At 40.4% G+C, this 21,309-nt stretch overlaps 7 protein-coding genes across 7 annotated transcripts; 2 read left to right on the top strand and 5 right to left on the bottom strand.

Annotated features, from left to right (window-relative positions):
• Positions 1-597: 597 nt before the first annotated feature.
• EAE97_007290 (uncharacterized protein) lies at positions 598-3,097 on the bottom strand. The gene is made up of 2 exons (XM_038877805.1): positions 1,985-3,097; positions 598-1,928 (listed from the first exon to the last, which is right to left on the bottom strand). Exons 1-2 carry the CDS (start codon positions 2,130-2,132, stop codon positions 847-849), a joined length of 1,230 nt encoding a protein of 409 aa, XP_038731290.1. The 5' UTR covers positions 2,133-3,097; the 3' UTR covers positions 598-846.
• A 1,690-nt stretch (positions 3,098-4,787) lies between these two features.
• Positions 4,788-6,753, top strand: EAE97_007289 (uncharacterized protein; the record flags this gene model as incomplete). The annotated part of the gene is made up of 10 exons (XM_038877804.1): positions 4,788-4,853; positions 4,904-4,989; positions 5,043-5,321; positions 5,409-5,461; positions 5,512-5,546; positions 5,605-5,752; positions 5,861-5,996; positions 6,076-6,166; positions 6,214-6,634; positions 6,716-6,753. 10 exons carry the CDS (start codon positions 4,788-4,790, stop codon positions 6,751-6,753), a joined length of 1,353 nt encoding a protein of 450 aa, XP_038731289.1.
• Positions 6,754-6,787: 34 nt separating this feature from the next.
• Positions 6,788-7,865, bottom strand: EAE97_007288 (uncharacterized protein; the record flags this gene model as incomplete). The annotated part of the gene is made up of 2 exons (XM_038877803.1): positions 6,788-7,668; positions 7,727-7,865. The coding sequence occupies 2 exons, from the start codon at positions 7,863-7,865 to the stop codon at positions 6,788-6,790; spliced, it is 1,020 nt and encodes a 339-aa protein (XP_038731288.1).
• Positions 7,866-9,191: 1,326 nt separating this feature from the next.
• EAE97_007287 (uncharacterized protein) lies at positions 9,192-10,718 on the bottom strand (the record flags this gene model as incomplete). The annotated part of the gene is made up of 2 exons (XM_038877802.1): positions 9,192-10,504; positions 10,565-10,718. The coding sequence occupies 2 exons, from the start codon at positions 10,716-10,718 to the stop codon at positions 9,192-9,194; spliced, it is 1,467 nt and encodes a 488-aa protein (XP_038731287.1).
• Positions 10,719-12,600: 1,882 nt separating this feature from the next.
• EAE97_007286 (uncharacterized protein) lies at positions 12,601-13,380 on the bottom strand (the record flags this gene model as incomplete). Its single annotated transcript, XM_038877801.1, has 1 exon — positions 12,601-13,380. One exon carries the CDS (start codon positions 13,378-13,380, stop codon positions 12,601-12,603), a length of 780 nt encoding a protein of 259 aa, XP_038731286.1.
• Positions 13,381-14,474: 1,094 nt separating this feature from the next.
• Positions 14,475-16,313, bottom strand: EAE97_007285 (uncharacterized protein; the record flags this gene model as incomplete). Its single annotated transcript, XM_038877800.1, has 5 exons — positions 16,154-16,313; positions 15,479-16,100; positions 15,225-15,426; positions 15,120-15,172; positions 14,475-15,057 (listed from the first exon to the last, which is right to left on the bottom strand). The coding sequence occupies exons 2-5, from the start codon at positions 15,748-15,750 to the stop codon at positions 14,475-14,477; spliced, it is 1,110 nt and encodes a 369-aa protein (XP_038731285.1). The 5' UTR covers positions 15,751-16,100; positions 16,154-16,313.
• A 2,650-nt stretch (positions 16,314-18,963) lies between these two features.
• EAE97_007284 (uncharacterized protein) lies at positions 18,964-21,146 on the top strand. The gene is made up of 4 exons (XM_038877799.1): positions 18,964-19,513; positions 19,578-19,732; positions 19,796-20,010; positions 20,060-21,146. Exons 1-4 carry the CDS (start codon positions 19,306-19,308, stop codon positions 21,072-21,074), a joined length of 1,593 nt encoding a protein of 530 aa, XP_038731284.1. The 5' UTR covers positions 18,964-19,305; the 3' UTR covers positions 21,075-21,146.
• Positions 21,147-21,309: the final 163 nt, after the last annotated feature.

Here is a 21,309-nt window from a genome sequence, read left to right as displayed (position 1 = left end):
TTCAGATATCAAAGTGCGGGGTGTTCGGAGATTAGTTCAGATGCCTTGTATTTATCCGGACAAGTGATAAACTGATTGCATATTTTAGGCTCTTCCCGCAATTAATCCTCGAATAGAGTAATCGAACCCCTCATATATAGAAGATGGTTGAAAATAACGATATAAAAGTCCTAACAGAAAGCCGGGCCGTGCTCGGGTTTACGTTGTGTGTTGGTATTGCCCACATCTACAGTACATGTTAGCATCGCAATCTCAATTTCTATCACTTGACCAGCGAACAAACTTCGCAAATTTTGTGAGACGACTGAAGAGTTTAGTTACTTCAAATCATAGCTAAATCTATATTTGGGAATCTTGGAGGTTGTTCTCAAACCTGCACTCAAGAAATGTGCTTCAGCTTAGTGCTGTTTGTTCTTTCTTGTGGTGAAACTTGGAGAGCTTCCACCGCCCCCTCCCCTCTCCCCACATCCCCTCCAAACCGGAAGGAGGCAATATCGTTTCAGAATCATACCCACTTACCAGTGATCCAGCCAAAATCTATAAATTACTTATTTGTCACATGATTGATATTCCCGAAGCATTTTGTGGTGAGGGACCCTGTGGTATGTGTGTATTGAATGAAAGAAATCTGTAATATTTACATGTAAACTCCACCCGTCCAGTTTTATACCGGTCCAATCTACTTTTGGTCTATGACCTGTATATCTAATTATTGATCCTATGCCCGCTATGCTATGCTCATTAAACCTTGGGTCCATTAATGTCCCGTGGTTGGCTTTTTTAAAAGAATGAATGTACACCTTATCGCTAACCCATCATTGTGTCTAAAAGTTGAATCGAGTTTATTCAGTGGGCATCTTCATCCTTCCCAGGCCACATTATCATCTTCTTTGAGAAAGCTTTGATGTGAGCAAACACAATCAGCATCCATAACAGGAATAGCACAATTCCCATTGCGGTTCCGACACCCAGTATTGGAGGGCTGTTTAATCTTTCTCCGATCTTTATAGTTGCAATAGTAAATCCCACGTTTGGAAAAACATAGGCATACCAGTTCAGATGGAAGTCGTTTCTTGAAAATGCTTCAATTGCTGCGAAGGTCGCGATGGCGAAGAACCAAAATGCGAGAGCCCAGAGGAAGATTGCTGACAAAAGTGCACCGAGTTGTAACATATCAGGAATTGCAGCTGGATTGGTAATACCTGGAAGGTTGTAGTATTCGGTGAAGACCTTTGTGGTTGTCGCATCTTGGGCCATACCAATGAGTGCAAGGGCCGTGAAGGATGGAGGTCCAACTGCAATAAACATAGCAGGTCGAGATGCATCGGCAGGAAGTCCAGAAGTGAGAAGTCGACCGAAATAAATTCCATACATCATAATAGCCAACATCATTCCAAGGCCTTGGAATGTGAGGCCAGCCACCAACATTTGTGCTGCAGATTCTACAGGCTGCGTCTTGGCGATGGCGGATGCGAGAGTACCAACCAACATGGCAGGGAAGATTGGAAGGACCCAACCTGGTAGAACATTGGTGATGACAAGTTTCTTGACAGTAAAAAGGATATGGTAGTAAACGATGGCGAGGAGTGTAGCTCCGATTGTATACAACCAAAACGCTAATCGTAGGGCACCGATGAGCCAAGGGCCAGTATTTGGAATACCATATGCAGTAGCGTTCGTCATCATTGTCGCCATGGTGAGAAACCCTGTAGCGAAAAAGAATCCTTCGTGTGGGTTGGTAAGTGAATGTGTAAATGTGCCGGGGTACATTGTAAAACGAGCGATCAGGAGTCCGACGATGGTTAAAAAGACCATGATGTTGATAACAAACAAAGCTTTTCCTAGTGTGAGGATTGCGTCCGATTCGATAGGAAGGACAGAAAGAGTAAAAGCTACTCCTCCTGTAGACATTGTCGATGCGAACCAGGCTTTTCAGAAGTTAGCAAGAGAGAATACGTAGGGATAGTCCTGGAGCTTCAAGTACCATAAGTGAAATGTCTTAAGCGCTCAGAGAAAGTGAGGTTCTGAATAGGTTCTTCCTTCTCTGGAAGTTCCTTAAGGCCAATTTCGACATCGACTTCTTCAAAATCTCTTCCAAGAATATTTTCATTTGGAGCATTGGGAGAAACCATTTTGGCTATATTGAACTGAGCCAGCAGTCTAAATTTGTGGTTTCTACAGAGGATATGAAAAAGAGTATTGGGATGAGCAAACGAGGAGAGAATGAGAGACCGTTAGGTAAACACAGATACATCCAACTACTTCCGTTGTCGAGAAAAGCAGCTCGTATTATATTAGTGTTCTAATGAAGTTAGGGAAATCGACTCTGGGGAAGCATTTGACAGATGTGGGATGACGGGCTCATTTTGAAGAATCTCGAGTTCACGGATACAGGAGGCGACAATCTCCATGTAGTGGAGCCCCCTTTGTCTCGTAATTACTACCAAGAATCCAAGCTGTCGAAGATATAACTAAAACGACACCATATGGAGCATTTGATGGCCAAGTTTGCCGTAACACAAAGGAAACAACGAAAATATGCCCGAAACTGAAAAAAAGTGGATGCCCAAGAGATAAGAACTTCAGATGAAGAGCCTCAATGAGTATCTCAGGCGACACTCTTCACCCAAGAAGACGATCTTTAAACTCCCGGTACTTTAAAATCGTCGGAGCCAAGTAAAGTTTAACTACTGAGCCTTGGCTTCAAGGGACGTCGCGGGTGGCTTCAGGCTAGGCAAGCACCCTGGACCAGCTGCATACGCGGTATTATCAGGAACTCGATGTTCCGTAATGTTCCGACCACGCCAATGCCACTGCCAGCTGTTCTAAACCTGTTTAACTTTGTAAAAGAAGTATAAATATCCCATGAAAGATCGAGACGAAGAACAGTAAACGCGTTGACGGAGACTTGGCAGGGACATCCGGTCAGGGAAGCCCCCTTTCAATGACCTATGAAGACCTCGATCTCATTTCATGAATCTAGAAGCCAGAGATTCATGTTGTTAACAGCAGTTAGATTGCCAAGAGATCTTCGCACAGAATGAAAGAAGTTCGAGTAAAAATAGTACTGTGCCTATATCCCGGTAGTGATTTAGCATGCCGCGATAGTTCGCGCTAACAAACTACCGTGACTGTGTCTAATTGGACATGAGTAGCCCCTATGAACATTGGGCCAAGATGATATGGACCCTTGGTAAACTGCAATCAAGAAATTGAGACCAAAGAAGGTGAGATTGATGAAATTGATGAAATTGATGACGAAGCTCCAACATAAGTGCGCCTTGTCAGGCTATCAAGATGAAGAGTTGCTGTCTTGGCCGTCATTTCAATTCAATATGATCTTCGACGATCAATCTATCAACGTGTGATATCGTAGCACAGCCACGAATGGTATCAAGGCGATCATGGAACAAGTGGAATAACTATAAGATGCTAAAGATTTAGCATGGAAGATATTTCAATCCCAATGAAAAACGAATAGATGGAATAAAACCTCAAAAAGGAATAAATGGTGGTTTGATGTTTTTTTGGGGGGTGTTTTGGTGTTTTGATGTTTTGAATCGCACATTGGTTTGAGTCGTGCAATTTTGAGGGATGCGCTAAGCTTAATATAGATAGATTAGCACTAACACGTGATTCATCAATCTTCCACACAATCTCAAGCCTTTCCTCAGTTTCGTTTCGTTTCAACCTTTGCTCGCATTGATTTCGACACTGGTCTTGCTAGCTAACTATATTTATAGAATGTTTTCTCTCAAGGCCATTTGCGATGCTATCACGTGATACAAGTTCTATACCATCTGAGCCTCCCAAAGATCTCTTCTCTCTCGGGTCAATATCTGCCCGGTCAATCATGTTTGAAAGGCCTCGAAGACATCTCCAGATGTCTAGATCCTAATTTTCCATGTTGGTTTAACCCAATCTCAAGCGTGTTATAATTAACTTTTGACCTTCGACGCGTTTTCCGGGAAATTGAATACCGACATGACAAGATCATCGATGCAGCGGCATAATAGCAGCCACAAAACAATCTGGAATGCGGGGAAATGATGACTCTGTATCACCGTGGCCGTGCATTTTATCAGGTACCAATGTGCCCTTCAATCTTATTACACTTATTCGAAATGTGAGAGGAAAGATTACTTCGATTCTGAAATAGATGCAATAGCGCATAAAGATCCATCAAGCATTGAGATAGTTTTCATTTTGTGTGTCTTCAGATCAAGTGCGGAGTAACGGAGTATTATTTTGGGAATTGTTTCCACAGCTCTCTGCACAGCTGCCTCTATCACTCCCCGAGCTCCCCGGTCATCGTATTAATTCATGTAATATCGAAATGCCTATATTCTCATCATGAGATCTTCCAACTTTGCGGATAAAAGAATGTTACTTCGAAATTGGGGTTTGCATCTCGTACAAGTGGATTCACCCATGTTTGTACATACCTGGTGGGGTTGCTTTTGGGCAACGAATGTGGTGCACTGGTGGCATACCCACAGCGGAAACCAAATAATCACAATTCATATCATTGGGGCGCCAAAAGAGTTTTTGGATCACTAGAGCAAAAGGATTCTCAATGCAGATACTGCTGCCGGTGATCATGCCGGAGTATAAGCTTTGTTCAATTGGGGAACCAGCAGATAGTCTCAAGATCCAATCTTGGATTCGGCAAGTTCTCCGATTTTGGAGAATAGAATGGTGTATATATATGAGGTGCTCTCAATCCGTGTCCGAATGTCAGTATCTAGTCACCAATACACTACATAATCTGGCCGTGAATAGTTAAAATGTTGTTCGGTGTCTTTTTGCTACTTCCCTTTTGGAGCAGTTACGTACTCGCTTCCCTTCAAATTGTAAGTATCGCCCCCGGGTGGTTTCAACGCAATAGCTTACAAATGTTCAGATATCAGGTGCAACATGGACAGCTTCTGGTCTTAATCAGCATATCCAAGCTCATGGAGGTGGAATAATCCAAGTCGGATCGACCTAGTCAGTAACTAGGCTTCCAGTATTCATTCCAAACTAATTAGTATCAATCGTAGCTATTGGGCCGGAGAGAACAAAATAAATGGAAGTGCTTTCCAATCAATCAACTGCTACTCAAGCACAGATCTTGTGAATTGGAAATTCAATTCTTATCTTCTTACAGTGCAATCATCTGGAGATCTGGGGCCCAATCGGGTTGTGGAGCGTCCACACATAATGTACAATGCTGCAACTGCTAAATATGTAATGTGGATGCATATTGATGATTCGAGTTATGGCGAAGCAAGGGCTGGCGTTGCAACTAGCAGCAGTGTTTGTGGGACTTATACATACTTGTAAGTTGCTGAATTTGACAGTGGCGGAAAATGAGGGGTCTTCAAGGTGGACTGAATTGAAGACGAGACTGACAAGGAATGCAACAGAGGAGCAAGTCAACCATTGGGCTACCAAAGCAGAGATCTCAATGTGTTTAAAGGTATGTGGATATGATATTCCGCGCCCTTTCTATGATTAACGAGAAGCTAGATACCGACGGAACAGGGTACCTATTGACTGAAGATGTAACATCCTTTCCCACCTGCTATCTTCCATTGAGAGCCAGCTCTGACTATCTTATAGCGAGTAAACGGTCTAAGAATTGACAAGCTCTCAGCCGATTATACATCAGTCGTCTCGGCTGTCTATACATTTGCCGATTACGAAGCTCCTGCCATATATAAAAGTGGTAGCACTTATTTTATGTTTGCCAGTCACTTATCTGGTTGGGGTATGTATGCCTATCTTCTTATCACCGTTTCCCTGAGCACGATCGTTCCAATCTCGATACAAGTTATACTCTCTCCAAATGATCAATAACTGAGCTCGTGCCCAATAGATCCAAACGACAATGTTTACGCCACAGCTACAAATCTATCGGGTCCTTGGTCTGCCTGGGCCAACTTTGCAACAGTCGGATCGAACACCTATAGCAGTCAGACGGCTGCTGTGGTCAGTGTTAATGGAGTTGTTATGTAAATATATCTTTTATTTATCCTCGACCTTGAAAAATGGTCCTTCACTACTAGAAAACTCGGTGCTAATCAAATACAGGTATATGGGAGATCGATGGCATTCATCCAACCTCATGACTTCCACTTATGTCTGGCTACCCATAACAATATCCGGAACGAAGGCAACTATGGTATGAAATAAGGTACCGACAAGAATTTCAGAAGCTAACGTAAACAGAGTAACCAAGTGAATTGGAGCATCAACCCAACAGCAGGAACATGGACTGCCGGTCCTACTGAAACAACTCCCGAGGCTGAGGCTAGCACAAACACTCTCGCTAACGGCGCTATAACCCTCACATGTTCCGGATGCTCAGGTGGCGTCCAAGTAGGATATATTGGCGGGCCCAGTCCTGGAGGCACTCTGACTATGAATGGAGTGAGTAGTTCTGTAGCAACTACCACCACGATTCGAATTCATCATACAAATGGCGATTCGACGCAACGCTATGCGAATGTTGTGGTCAATGGAGTCAGCCATATTCTTGCATTCTTGCCCACAACGGATGGCAATACACCGGGCACAAGTGTCCTGACTACGGCGTTGAAAAGTGGAACTACAAACGTCATTCAATTTCAGGCGTACAATTCTGGATGGGGTAAGTTTATGAAATTCATTATTCATTATTCGTTATTCGTTGATAATACGCCAATATATCCGGTACTAACACCCCATGTAGCACCAAACATTGATCGCATAATGGTTCCCGTCTCTTAAAAATCGCAAACTCTCTTTTCGTCTGTGGAGGCGATTATGAATACCTTACACCACCAATACTACTTTTCTTCTTCTCCAGTCTCAGAAACGTGTAGCTCTCACTCAATAAATCAATAGGATCAGCCTCCCTTTTCTTAAAACTCTGCATGACCCGTCCAGGCAGTGAATATTTCCTCCTCAAGACCTTTCTGTCCCCCCAAACCTCCCATCGTCCCCTAATCATACTCCTCGAAATAAGGCTCACCACACTCGTTGGTGGCATCGGAGCATTCGTACAAATCTCCCTCAACATTCTCTCCAAGCCCCTAAAGATCCCGGGATCCACAACCCTCAGATGCGCCAATTGTTTCCTCGTTTCCTTGATCGCACTCTCAGTCGCATATTCATACTGACATCCCATCATTCTAAACCTTAAATACTTTGCCAGTACCGTCGCGCATAGTAATGATAAATCTCCATTCATATGTGCAACTACTTTTCCAGTGCGATAATGACACGGTATCTCAATCGTAGTAATCGCCTTCTTCCGCAGCGCAAACGTTCCAATCTGTATCTCCAATCGCGAAAATTCGTCCCATCCCTCATCCGCAGCCTCGAGAGCGTCAGCAATGCTGCTAGGTGATACATATACCCATATATAACCCGTCGCACAGGCACAGAGGGAATACGTCGCGCCGTCACTCAAATTTTCTTTCTGGAAAAAAGCAGCAGAGCCATGAGCCTTTATATCCGCAAAATTCGCGGTAAGTTCGGTGCCGAATTTCGAAAGGATGCTCTCGTCTGTGAGGGTCAGATCTGGCATGCTGATACTCGATTCATTGCTAGGTGTGATGTAGAACATTGGTTGTGTCATGAAGCCCGAATCTATGGTGCGCGCATTGTGTACACGACTGATTTTTAAATTGGGTGCTGAGACTATACATTTCGCTATTAGTGATTTCTCGAACCTCGAAAAATGAGGAATATAACTTACATTCAGTGGAAACTAGAGCTTCCTGTATCATATCGGGTAATTGAGCGAATACTCGCTCGTTGTGCGAAGTAACATTGATAATCGACGGCGCTTTATTGCGACTAGTGACTAGGATTTCTTCCTCGTTGCTGATACTCATATTTGCGGTCTTCGAATTCGATTACTGGTGCAACTTCATCTGATACCTAGATACGGTTCGTCGACAAGAGGGATAGATACTCCGGGTGCATGATGCGAACGATATATACCTCATTACACCTCATTCTTCGCGAGCTATCCTCTATATATATGTATATATCCCTGAGCTTACCTACGTACATACATCACACATCAATCATTCCTCGCGTAACATTATCGATCGTGCGAATGTCCAAATCCCATCCTTCGATTAGGTTAACATTGCACTTCATCTCGTATCAATTCCTGGTCATCATCCCCACTACCACCCCATCAGCTCGTGTATTTCTAAAAATAGCAACACCTTATAAGGTTACCTAACACTAAACACGCTGTACAAACCCCCCAGATACGAGAAACATCACCACAACGACTGTTATATTTCGATATTTGCTACGTGTGCAATTGGCATGAACATGAAACGGACCAAGAAGCTTGTAAGGCGCGTTTCAATCCTCTTTCTAAATGGAATACGCGGTATGATGGATGCAGTACATGAGAAGATTGAGAGATAAGATATGGGGGCGAAAAATAATATTGGGTCTTGGACTTATGGTTAGAACACTCGGGGGCAGCCGCAGCTAGCACTGCCTCTTGCCGATGACCCGGATGCTTAATCTGTTTGATACGCGGATATCATTTTGGCAGATAGGTATATTGGGGAGTGCAAGGCATCAAGGGAAATTCGAGGTCGAATTGTGAGATTACAATTGCCAATTGAGAAGAGTGGCAGGAAATCAATACTTTACAATTTATTTTTTGGACGGCGAATTGTGGTACAATGATTTCGGCTAGAGATGAGAATGAAGGGGTTTTGACGTAAATATCATTTCGCGTGGAGAGAAGGAAGCACGAGATATTCACGTGATGGCAGGACGAGATTGGAATTTCTCGAGAGTTTGTGCAGACACACTGGGTACTCAGCCTTGAATCTCCAAATTTAGATCCTGTGTGGTTTATGCCAAGATGGAAGATAAAATACTGGCGGATTTAAGATTTCACTCTTGCAGGATAGGATGGCGGCTTAGTTAACGATCTGAGCGAATTTCCATCGAAAAGAAAGAATCAAAGAAAGGTCAAGTTTTGCTTAGCCTTGATATATGGCATCATATAGAAATGATATTGATAGCGATTGATGTTGATTAAAAATTAAAACATAAATTGCTATGGTATCAATCCAAGGTCAAATACTTTTGAGCTTTTAAACGCCGCATACCATGCTTCCATAACACCAATTTCATGCTGATCTTGAAGGCTAGACCTTCTGCAAAACTTTCCTGAAAGCATATTAAACTTTTCGTCTAACCAAGAGACATCTTCTCCCATCTCTCTTTACCGTCCATCCCACACTCGCGCAAATTTCCTTCAAGGTCCCCTCTCTATCCATTAATCTATCATTCACAGCAATCACATTCAGTGCCACTGATTGCTTGCCTAGCAATATTGAAGATCGGATCTTGCTCTGTTCTGCCAATGTCATTCCTCTAATATCAAGATACCGCAAGTTGTGCTTGGCATCGGTGAAGGCAGGTAATGGGGTGTTGGAAATTCTTCGTCGTAACTTGGTGATGGCTATCGCACGTTCCATTGGCTCTAGGACAGTGGTATACTTTGAGTCGATCTCTGATGAATCGATTCCCTCTTCATCGTTTCGCGAGTCATTGTCTTCAGTATCCAGAAATATAGATTCGAGATCGCGCATACGGAGGCCGGTACCTATGCTTAACTCTTCTACTGTTTGATTCAATGTCTTTAACTGGGCGACACATGCTGAGTCCATCTTCCATCCTCTTAACTTGAGAGTTTTGATTGTCCTTGGTGCATATCTCAATAGACGTTCTGTATCCTTTTCGTTTATCTCTTCACCAACCGTAAGGTCAGCAGAAGCATCGAGGTATTCCAATGTATTCTTCACCGACGGATGTGAGGTGATAAAGTCAATCAGAGAGACATCCTCAAGGAAGGGGCAATGGTTGAGAGCTAAATGTGATATTTTGGCCGTGGGAGGAAGAAGTTGTAAAGCTTCTGTCGTGATATGAGTATGTGATAACGTCATCGACTGTATCGAGCCGAGTCGTGAAAATAGGGAGTCGAAGGATGAAGCTGGTAGAGCTTTACAATTCTCCAAGGATAATGATTTGATTGGAAGCGAAACAGATGCTGGCATACTATCAAGTATGCTAGGTATGCAATCTAGTGTTGATGACGTGCAATTACCTAAGTCTAACGTCTTCAAATGAGCCAACCCAACAAAAAGTAGTCGAAGTAAGGACTCGCTTAAGAAACCGTTCAGGTTGGTATCCTTCGGGATCCGGAATTCTCGAAGGTGTGGAGCGAGTGAAACTATTCCGTATAGGTAATTGGAAAACTCTCTCATTGCGCGCGCAGTTTTCAGTTCTGAGAAATCAAGACGTCGGATGGTTCTACCCAAGATGGGATTTTCGGTAAGTTGAGCAAGTATATGGTTAAAGGCGGACATGTGAGTAACTGTAACACTTCGATATGTGATGAAAAGTGCATTCATATAAATAGCTCTTGACACACGAAGACATGAAAATAAAGTAGGTCTCTCCAGGTGGGGGCAATTGATGTCACCGGAATCTATAAAATATCAATATTATGTCAATTGAATTTCACTGCAGGTATTGAGTGAAGTCTTACCATTGCTTGAACCTCCTTCTCTGTGATCATATTTCAATTCTAGATTTCCAAGAATCTTTTGTAGAAGCTCAGGTGGAAGTAACTCTAATGGAGACTGTCCAGCTTCATATGCTTTCCTCCTGTTTGAGTTGTTTTGTAGTGAAAAGCGAGACATTGTGTTGTAGTGAAGTTCTGAAGTGTTGGAATGTTGAAGTTTTTTATATCTCAAATTTCGTATCATCAACAATACGCCGAGGTCCAGAGAATTCAATGACGATTTTATACGGCTTGTAAAAGTATTTCTTTGAGTTGCTCGCCACTCTGAAATCCATCTTTTTGATGTGAGGCTATCGTGAGACTCTTATACCTTCTCAATTGTTTGCAAGAAAACATCTAGCCCGGCCAAGTCAGACAACATCTTACTCAATGCATGAAGAATTTGCATACCAAACACTGGGGAAATTGCGAAATCACCTCCCATGACTCTCTTTCCATCGTCAGAGCTCAAAGCACAGCTCAAGAAGTTATCCAATACTTTTCACCGCCAACACGTATTCGTTTCATTGTTACGTAAATGTATATCAACAAAGAGGAAAAACGTATTAAGACGACATCATGAGGCAATATGAAATTAATAATTGCTTCCTTTTTCCTTGGAAGCCAAAGAAATCACGAGTTAAAGCGATTGGTGATTTCCCCAGAAAAGGTCAAAAAGAGAAAGCACGATTTATAAAAAGGCGGGGTTAGCGTCTTGGCATCCCGCAACTAGAATGATGAATGTTTCCAATTCACGTGATTTTATTCTATTGACAAAGACTTTCGAGACCCCTTGAGCCTTTTCTCGCCTTTTAAACTACCTGGGCTCGCTCGGCATTATAAATTGATACCAAAAATACACCTTTTTTATTACCAAATCCCGTACTATTTGAGATGAGACTAAAGCTACCTGGATGGCTTGGATAACATCACACCCCCAGACGGAACGTTTCCTTTCCTTGTTGTTGATCGTCTTCCTTGCCCCTTTTTTCCTTTACAGAATTTTCAAATCCCGCATTGAGTTATTTTTATATGTATTTCGTCACTCCGTACACATTGATATCATAGCGAGAATTGTCATGAGTTATTTACTCTACAGTGCTCACGGACAACATCTTCCAATCATCCCTCGATTCCACTACATAACGATAGGAGAATAGCTAGGTGATATAATGGTGCTCTAACCATTGCTCTTGAATTCCCATTAGATGACATTATATCAGCCCTCAAGTCCAAAAGCTGGGGCCGAGTTAGCATGTATCATGTAGGTACGTACCTTGCATCAACAACGAAACCGTGCTTCCCTCACCGACCCTGAAACCTTGTTCTCCGTTTACCACCGGCTCAAATGAGAAATTAATAATATATCCACTAAGGAAGCCATGGATCTTGCACCTGACCCAACTACCTTACTAGTACCAACAACGTGGACAACTTAGATGGTTGTAGGCTCATCTTGATCTCACAATTCTACACTTTTCTTGCTCATACATACTTTTTCAGTATTAATTACTCAGAAGTCATACTTTTAGATACATATCCAAAGCCGATGACAGCTGGTCAATAGTTGTCAAGCATTAATATGTTATAGATTGCGGAGAAGTGCATTCACATGTCCACGAGTTCACGAGTCAATTCGTATGCATCATAAAGCAACGTTAAAGAAAACAGGAGTATTGCGTGTATTGTGGGCTTCATCACTCTGTCATCTTCTGAGCGCTGGAAAGCCCTCATTTGTCATGCATCACTCCCACATTCCCTTCAAAGAAAGTGAAAGGAGGTATTCCTTGAAACACCCGTCGAAATGAAATAAACCAATCCATCACGCTAACGAACAGAAAGACTCATAAAATTGGAGTCCGAATTGAGGTTCTACTGCTTCAGAAAACTGACAAATACCAATCAGCTCCGTACCATTGGACACGCGATAGAACACTGAAAAAGACGAAGACAAGCGTCAGACTTAGCTACAGATACTAGTAATATCACTCGTCTTAGCACAACAACGTCGGATCATGAAATTAGTCGTCAGTAAGAGTGTCTGTCAGAGGTTGCATCATCTCCAAAGCTTGTAATGTATTGGAATACAAGGCTTCAAAGCTCGCCGTGTCATGACTTAAATCTCTTTTGATTTCGATTTCCTGTTTCTTGAGCCTATTGGACTCTAGCCAGTCAATAGACATGTCCTGCGCCCGTCTACCGGCCTGAAGTCGGTCCTCGAGTATTGTCTTTGTCTCATTCGATATCTGATCCCTCAGAAGACTAGCCATATAGTGAACCATTTGATATATCTGATCCAGTTTGTGTGCACGGGTCTCATCTCCAATCATCGTGGTTAATTCTATACTATCTGCAAGCATACGCTCAAGGTAAAGGACTGGTGGCTCCTTTCTGTGAACAAAAGTGTGTCGAACCTCTTTCAATCTATCCAGCAGTTGATGAAATCGCGGGACACTGCCCTGGTTCTCGAATGCGATCGGGTTAACGATAGGTGTTGCTAGGAATCGCTCCCAGAAATTGAGCTCTACCTTCTTCCCCGAAATAAAGTCGTTCATCGCCAGAGCGTTAGGTGCCCACTTCTTTGTGAAATCGAATATGGCATTCTCAAGTGTTCTAAACATTCGGAAAGATATGCTCCACTGAACTTCGAAAGGAAGCTTTCTACGGTCTTTAACGTTACTATCTTCGTAGGGGCCAAAGTCCATTGAGGGGGTGATGTGTGCTTGGGTTCGTACTCGATTGGCTTGCACCTGGGTAGCTGGTCCTGAGAAGTTTGCCGGGTTTGAAATGGAGGCTGTCATGTAGGGTGTTCTTTCTTCTTGAAAAGATAATTGGCGTTGCCTTCGACGTTCTATATTCGACTAATGACTCAGAGCTCTTTCTGGACGAGTCTGAAGACATATTTGGTTGTACCGATGATGATTCTTTCTCAATACTTGGTGGTATTGAAGATCTTTCATGTGTGGAAAAGGGAAAAATTTTACATAGACTTCTGCGAGATGATCGATGGGTTCTTATAAGATTGAGCATGTCGATGACAAGCGATGATGAGCGATGATTTTATTCCTAGAGCTGGCTGGGTTTAAGCGGGGGCTAGTTTATGGAGCGACGACCGTACGAATTCTGATAACCCGTCAACGCTGCCGTATCTCTGCGCTGTAGCTTGTTGGCTGTAATTCCTAGTCTTGCGAAGCAGAGACGATTTCTCATAACGATTGTTGAGATTCAAGTCAAACGGTTTAGATGTGGTCTCCGACTATATCGTATGAAATGGTACGGTGTACTTGTCAATAGGTCGACTATATATAGAGCCATCTCAACGCTTCCAATCGGTCGAAACAAAGATTCATTTAGCTCTATTTTTGGTCTTTTGAAGTTAGATACTTTCTTGCATGATAATCAAATGCCTTTATAATTCATTCGATCTTCTCTCGCATACAGCTCTGAGTCGCATTGCTCGAATGTTCTAGACGTGAAGAAGGGGAGAGATGTATCGGCAAGTGTGGTCAAATCACAGTTATTCAAACCAAAGCACACGAACATGGATGGTTTTCAGATCATGACCATGAAGCTTTACAGATCCATTAGCAACAACGATTGACAACAGAACGCGACTGATCACAAGGAATGAGATATTGAGCATAGCATTTTCCTATAGGGAGACTTAGCAGATAAACTGCTTGTTTCTTTACAGGGAGCAAATGGCAATCGGAGATAAACAACTACATTTTGAGCATCTGGAAACGTCTCATCTGGCCTCAACGAGTATATACAGGAGACGAGGTTTGTAAAGGCTTCAATCTCGTACATCTCAACTGCGAAATAGGAAGATACCAGCTAGGTGGCTTAATTCAAAAATTGCCTCGTATACATTTTCAATAACCATAATGCACCACTATGCTCCAAAATCAACCATTACCGCCCCCGAATCTTCAACCGGTACGGTAAATTTCCCGTCCGCAACCTTAACCGTGTGTCCAACCGTCACATTGTGCAATCTTACAGGTTTTCCGTTATCAAGTTCGTAATTGTATGAATATCCATCGTACGTGATCCCGGTTATTGCATCACTACCATTTGCACGAAGGGCTCTCAATGTTGCTAACTTCGGCAGCGCAGCTGGTGCATAGTGACCCGAGGATCCGGCTGTGGTATTGGTTGGGATTGTGATTGTGTAATTTCTGGTTGGACGCGGGACTGGATTTAAAACTGTAGAGGTTCCGTTTACGGTATAGTTGTATTGATGCATGTTGATAATTATGATGCGCTTGAGGGCACCATTGACATATGCAGCGTAAGCCGATTCCAACGCATTTGAGAGTGGGATTTCGGTTATGGTTGTGGTGGCAGCGGTAAGATTGGATAGGAAAGCAGCGGCGGCGATGTTACCGTAGTATGGTGGCTTGGTGCCCTTCGGGACAACATCTGTATCCTGGGGTTGCCAAGCCTGGTAGCGGAATGAGAGTCCCGTGTGGAAACTGGATAAAAGGTTAATATGAGATTCGTGAAAATTGATTGCTAGGAAGTAAGAAATACATACTGAATGCGACGAATGCTCTTACTTGCACCGTATAGAGCGAAGTCCAAATTCCACTAAGTAGAAGTTAATATGATGAGATGGAAATCGACTACAGACAAGACGTACTAGAGCAGCACCATATGCATTTGACAACCCTGGCGCGCCTTCGTTATAAAGAGAATTGGTTTCTCCGAGGATGAAGGGTACGTCAGATGAAGCAAGAATATTAGATACGTTCAGTTGTCGAGTCACAGACACTACTGTTGACGTGTGATTCATCAGGGTTCCTTGAAGTGTTACACCTGGTTGCGTCGCACCACCAATATAACTTTGAAAGTTCTGTTAGCAGTCGAAATATAATATCGTGAATGGGACCATACTTGTGTGACGATATCAATTCAATGTCTTTATCCACGTCTAATCCATCGTTCCATGTGGTGACAGGATCGAGATGATTTTCAACCCCAGCAAAAGAGGGTGCTAAGAATCCATAGGAGGCCAAGTCAGGACAAGCTGCTGCCACGCCTTTCTTGATCTCTCGACTGCCATTCAACCATTGGCTTACGTATGTTGATTCATTCCAAGTAGGAGGTCGAACTGGCCCTTGTGCAGAGGTGGAAAATAAATCTGGTTCATTCCCATATTCCCACATGAGAAGCTTCCCGCCCTCTAAAGCTTTGCATGCCAAGGGGATTGTGTCTAACAGAGTCTGCCATCCAGCAGAATTATTCGCACCTAGACCCAGATTGAATCCATGACTAAATTTGACATCCGACCAAGTACTGTAAGACTCAAAGAAGGACGGACCAAAATAAACCGTTGTTGGATAGTCTGTAGCCTTTGCTGGATTGATAGTACCGTTCACAGCATATGGAAGACTTGCATTGTAAAGAGCATAATCCTGAGTGTTTCCACCAACTCGAATGTGCGGTTTAGTACCTTAAAAATTTCCAAGATTGTTGAGCAAATTTTCTGAAAAGGTACCGGGACTCGAGTTATTTCCTGAATATGTAAGCGCATGAGCCAAGCAATGTGTCCCTGAGCTTCCAACATACCAGCGTAATCCGGAAAGAAACAAAACTCGATAGAGTAGCTTATGAAGGCCGGAAGTGGGGTACCGGCGTTTGCTGGAGCGGTCCTTGCAACTGTGAAGCTGCTCTGAGCATGAATTGCTTGCACAAAGCTTAGAAGGATGACTCCAGTGATGTGGGCCATTTTGTAAGTACTAAGGATCTAGTGATATTCTATCTCCGAAACATCAATTTGTCAAAGAGAACAAACAAAAGTACATTCGATGAAGAGAGGAATGACAAGAGAGAACGTCAACGAAGTTTAAGTAATCAATTCACAGTCTGTACAATGCAGATTTATGGTTCTTTCCCAATATCTCATTGCTACGGATAGCAAGTGCATATCCGACGTTGTACTCGCAGTATATCATACCGGAAACCGAAGTATCTCTTGAAGAACGAGCTGGATAAATTGCTACTTGCATATCAATTGAATTGAGTTTGACGTTGACGTTGTCCTTGATTGCCAAAGAATTGCCGACGCGGGGAAGTCGGGGAACGAGTATACGCCAAAAGGTCTAGGGGTGCTGGCTGATGTGCTATATACATAGCACGATGCATACTACGTATATACGTAGTAAAGGTACCGAGGTAGTATTCTCGGCGTAGAGTCCATGTCATCCATAGTTACTCCCTCCCTCTCTTTCCACCAATACTAATAATAAGAAGGGAATCGTAGATCTGCGATTAGCAGTTAGATGGATGAATACCTAGTTATATCTAGCCCTAGCCCTCCTTTAGATCTTGAAAAAAAAAGCACTGATATCTGATAATATCTTTGTGCGTCCACGGGTATCATTATATAATTCAGAATATAATCATACATGTAACGTAGTTTAACACCGAGTGGCCCATATCACTGAGTAGCCTATTTTCATCTCAATTTACACTTTCAAACTCATATTATTCAATAATAATTAAATCAATTAATTGAAACTATTAAGAATCTAATAATCTAGGATTTATTATATTATTTTAATAGATTCTTATATTATATTCTATTTTTTTATATTTATTATAATATTAATTAAAAAATATTTTTTTATTAAAATTCTTCTTTTTTTGATATTTATTATATTGAATTTGAATATCAATTTCTTATTAAAATAATATATTAAGAGTTTTTTATTTAATAAATATTTTTTTTTAATATAATTAAGTTTTTTTTATATATCAATATTTATTTAATACTTTATTTACTACTCGAAATATACAATTCTCTATATTTAAAAGTATATTTTTATAAATTAATCTCTTTATATTTTTAATTAAAATTAATATAATTTCGAATATAAATATAAAAAAGCTTGATTAATAATAAATTATTTGAGATTTAATTAATATTAATTGAAAAAGAATTTCAATTGAATTATAAAAGATTTGAAAAATCTATTAATTTAGATTAAAAAAAGAGGGGATAGATATATAAATTCGAATATTTAATTTTGAGAGTATAGTTTTAGAATTAAATAGAATTAAATTTGTTTCTTGAAATCCTACTTTTATATTCTAAAAAATAATTGATTCTTGATATATAACTTTGAAAGTTATAAAGAATTCAATTTTCAAAATATAATTAATATATACCTTAATAAATTTATTAATTTAAATATTATATAAATATTTCAGATTATTAAAACAATTAATATTAAATAATTAAATTAAATAATTTGAATATAATAGTAAATTTAGATATATAATATTATTCTTTTATAATATATTTGAAAAGCTATTGATTTATAGTTTTTATATTTATTTAATATTAATATTCAATATTTACTTTTTCTTCGATTTTTAATATATTTATCAAAATATTTCAATTATTTTAAATCTATTTCATTATTTGTTTATTTATTAAATATAGATTTAATAATTTATTTTATAAGAAAACTAATTTTAATATATTAATTAAAAAGATAAACCTATTCTTAAATTATTAGAAATAAAGAAATAATTTCATTCTTTATATTTCCATATATTATTATTATAATCTATTCTCAATTATCTAATTATACTAATTTATTTTTATTATATCTCTTAATATTAATAATAATTATTATTATATATATAATCCCTATTATAAAATCTATTTTATTGAAATTATAAAAATCGCTATTCAAAATACTATATTTTGCTTATATATTTATAATCAATTGAAATTACTTTTCAATAAGCTTAAAATCTTTATAAAAAGTTTTTTGAAAATTATAAATATAATTAAAATATATTTTTAATTCAATTCAATACTTTACAAATTAATATATTCAAAGCTTTCTAATATATTTTATATCTCTTAATTTAAGAATATAATTTATTATATCTTTTATATTCTTTAATTTAAATAGAAATCCTTTTGAATTTATATTAAATATATATTAAATAATCACTTTTTTTTTTAATTTTATAATCTTATAATTATTAATTTGAATTTTTATATAAAGAAATAAACCTTTTATTTTATATCAAAAAGTTATACAAAAGATATTATAAAATATAATAGTTTTTTGAATATTTAATTTTTTATTTTTATAAATAGTTTTGATAATAAGGAGTATATAAGCTTTTTGATTATTTGAATTCATTATAAATTATTAATAAAATATATATTGAAAGAGAAAAATGTAAATTGAGGTGAAAGTGGGCCACTTGGTGATATGGGCCACTCGGTGTTAAACTACGTTACTGAATGATACAATTATGTAAACATGTACTCTGCCCTTTTCATACCTTTGTCTCTCGCCTGTTTTGACTTCCAAGTTGTTTTTGATGACTGTGTACAACTTTCCCAATTACAAATATCGAACGTGCTATCACCTAAATCAGGTCTAGTGACAGCCCCGCGGCGAAGCTTATCAAAGTTTCACTCACCTCACGATAAATCCGATAAACAAACGCCCTATCGTGAGCTCCATGATTCCATTAAGCTCTCCGTAACTCCAGTTACTCAAATTGCTTCAATTCCGGTGCATCTTCAATCGGGTCTAATAAAGATCTTCTTTTTATTTCCCTAAACCAATATTTGTCTCTCCTACGCCTCAATTGTCAGCAACAGCCAACTGTTATTCCATGGTGACGTTAATGCTCGAATCTGGAATTGTTAGAATAAAAGCCCCCAGCTTGGCACCCCCTCTCTCAACATGAACAACATAATAAGATCAACAGCAAGAATACTACCTCGTTCACGTTTTCAACCATCTACTTTACCAATAATAAACTTACGAAAGGCTTCCAATATGTCGCACACAGTCCCAAAACTTAATGATCCATCGCTCTTCAAGACCGGAGTTGCGTACGTTAACGGGGAATGGGTCAAGGCAGCTTCCGGAAAGACATTTGATGTTCATGGTATGTTTTGCAGATTCATTAAGATTCGATACTGACCAAAGATGCTAATCTATTCACTCTGCAGATCCATCAACCGGAAAACTCATCGGAAATGCCCCAGAGTTCGATGTAGCTGATACGAAGAAGGCAATCGATGCCGCAGCTGCAGCATTCCCCTCATTTAAGACTACAACTGGAAGAGAACGAGCAAAGCTATTACGAAAGTGGTACGATTTGATGGTATGCTAGAAGAATAAATATGCAAAACAACATACAGGATGATTGTTGATTAATTTCATACAGATTGAAAACAGTGAGGATCTCGCTAGGCTCATAACATGGGAAAATGGAAAGCCATTGGCAGATGCAAGAGGAGAGACGACATACGCAGCCAACTTCTTGGAATGGTTTAGCGAAGAGGCTCCCAGAAACTACGGAGATGTTATTCCATCATCGACGCCTGGGAACAGAGTTATTACCTTGAAGGAGCCTGTTGGTGTTGTTGGACTTATCACCCCGTAGGTTGATCCTGCACCAAAATGATTGCAAAATGCTAATTTTGTCTAGTTGGAATTTTCCAGCTGCTATGATAACGAGAAAGATCGCACCTGCATTGGCAGCTGGTTGCACGGTTGTTGCAAAGTCTCCCGGAGAAACACCCTTCACCTCTCTCGCTCTTGCCGAACTTGCACACCGGGCTGGAATTCCCAAGGGTGTTGTAAACTTTGTCAGCTCTCTCGATAATACACCTGCTGTTGGCGAGCTTCTCACTACTTCCCCAATCATCAAAAAAGTCTCTTTCACCGGATCTACTGGTGTGGGTAAGATTTTGATGAAGCAGTCATCTTCGACGTTGAAGAAGCTGTCTTTTGAGCTCGGTGGAAATGCTCCATTCATTGTGTTTGATGATGCAGACCTCGATCTTGCAGTAACTGGTGCTATTGCATGCAAATTTCGTTCCTCTGGACAAACTTGCGTTTGTGCTAACAGAATCTTTGTGCAATCTGGAATCTACGACGCCTTCGCTCAGAAGTTTGCCGCAAAAGTCAAGGACTTTAAGGTCGGAGGTGGTTTCTCTGATGGAATTACACATGGACCAGTTATTCACGGCCGTGCGGTTGACAAGGTTGAAGCTCATGTTCGAGATGCAGAGAAGAAAGGAGGAAAGGTCATTCAAGGTGGACAGAAGATCCCTGAGCTTGGAGCAAACTTTTTCCAACCTACTGTCATCACTGGCGTTACTACAGATATGGACCTCGCAAACGAGGAAACTTTCGGCCCTGTCGCAGGTCTTCTTAAATTCGATACTGAAGAGGAAGTCGTACGAATTGCAAATTCTGCTGATGTCGGCTTGGCAGGATATTTCTTCACTAAAGACGTTGAGAGAGCTACTAGGATCTCAGAAGAGTTAGAACTCGGAATGGTCGGTGTCAACACTGGATTGATCAGTGATGTAGCATCACCATTTGGTGGTGTTAAGGAGTCAGGATTTGGACGTGAAGGAAGCAAATATGGAATCGCAGAATATCAAACCATTAAAGTGGTCACATACGGTGGCATGGGCAAGCCTTTGCAAAATTAGAGAATCAAAGCAACTTGGAATAGGAAAATAGCAATGATACCACATTTTTTAACATTGACGCTACCTGGGACCACGCCGAGTCCTCAATACTGATTGTGAGCCATTGTAATATGCTCCATGTGTTTGATGTTGCTAACCGAATCAGAACGAATATTCACCTTCTCTTATCGCCACTCAATACATACCTAGTCAATCAAATTTAACATGACAAGCGAAAGTGAATATATATCGCGCG

This window comes from Botrytis byssoidea (assembly GCF_014898295.1).
Source record: "Botrytis byssoidea strain MUCL 94 chromosome Unknown BBYS_014, whole genome shotgun sequence".
Lineage (NCBI taxonomy): Eukaryota > Fungi > Ascomycota > Leotiomycetes > Helotiales > Sclerotiniaceae > Botrytis > Botrytis byssoidea.
The sequence above is the reverse complement of the archived record's forward strand: the minus strand, read 5'-3'. Positions and strand labels throughout refer to the sequence as shown.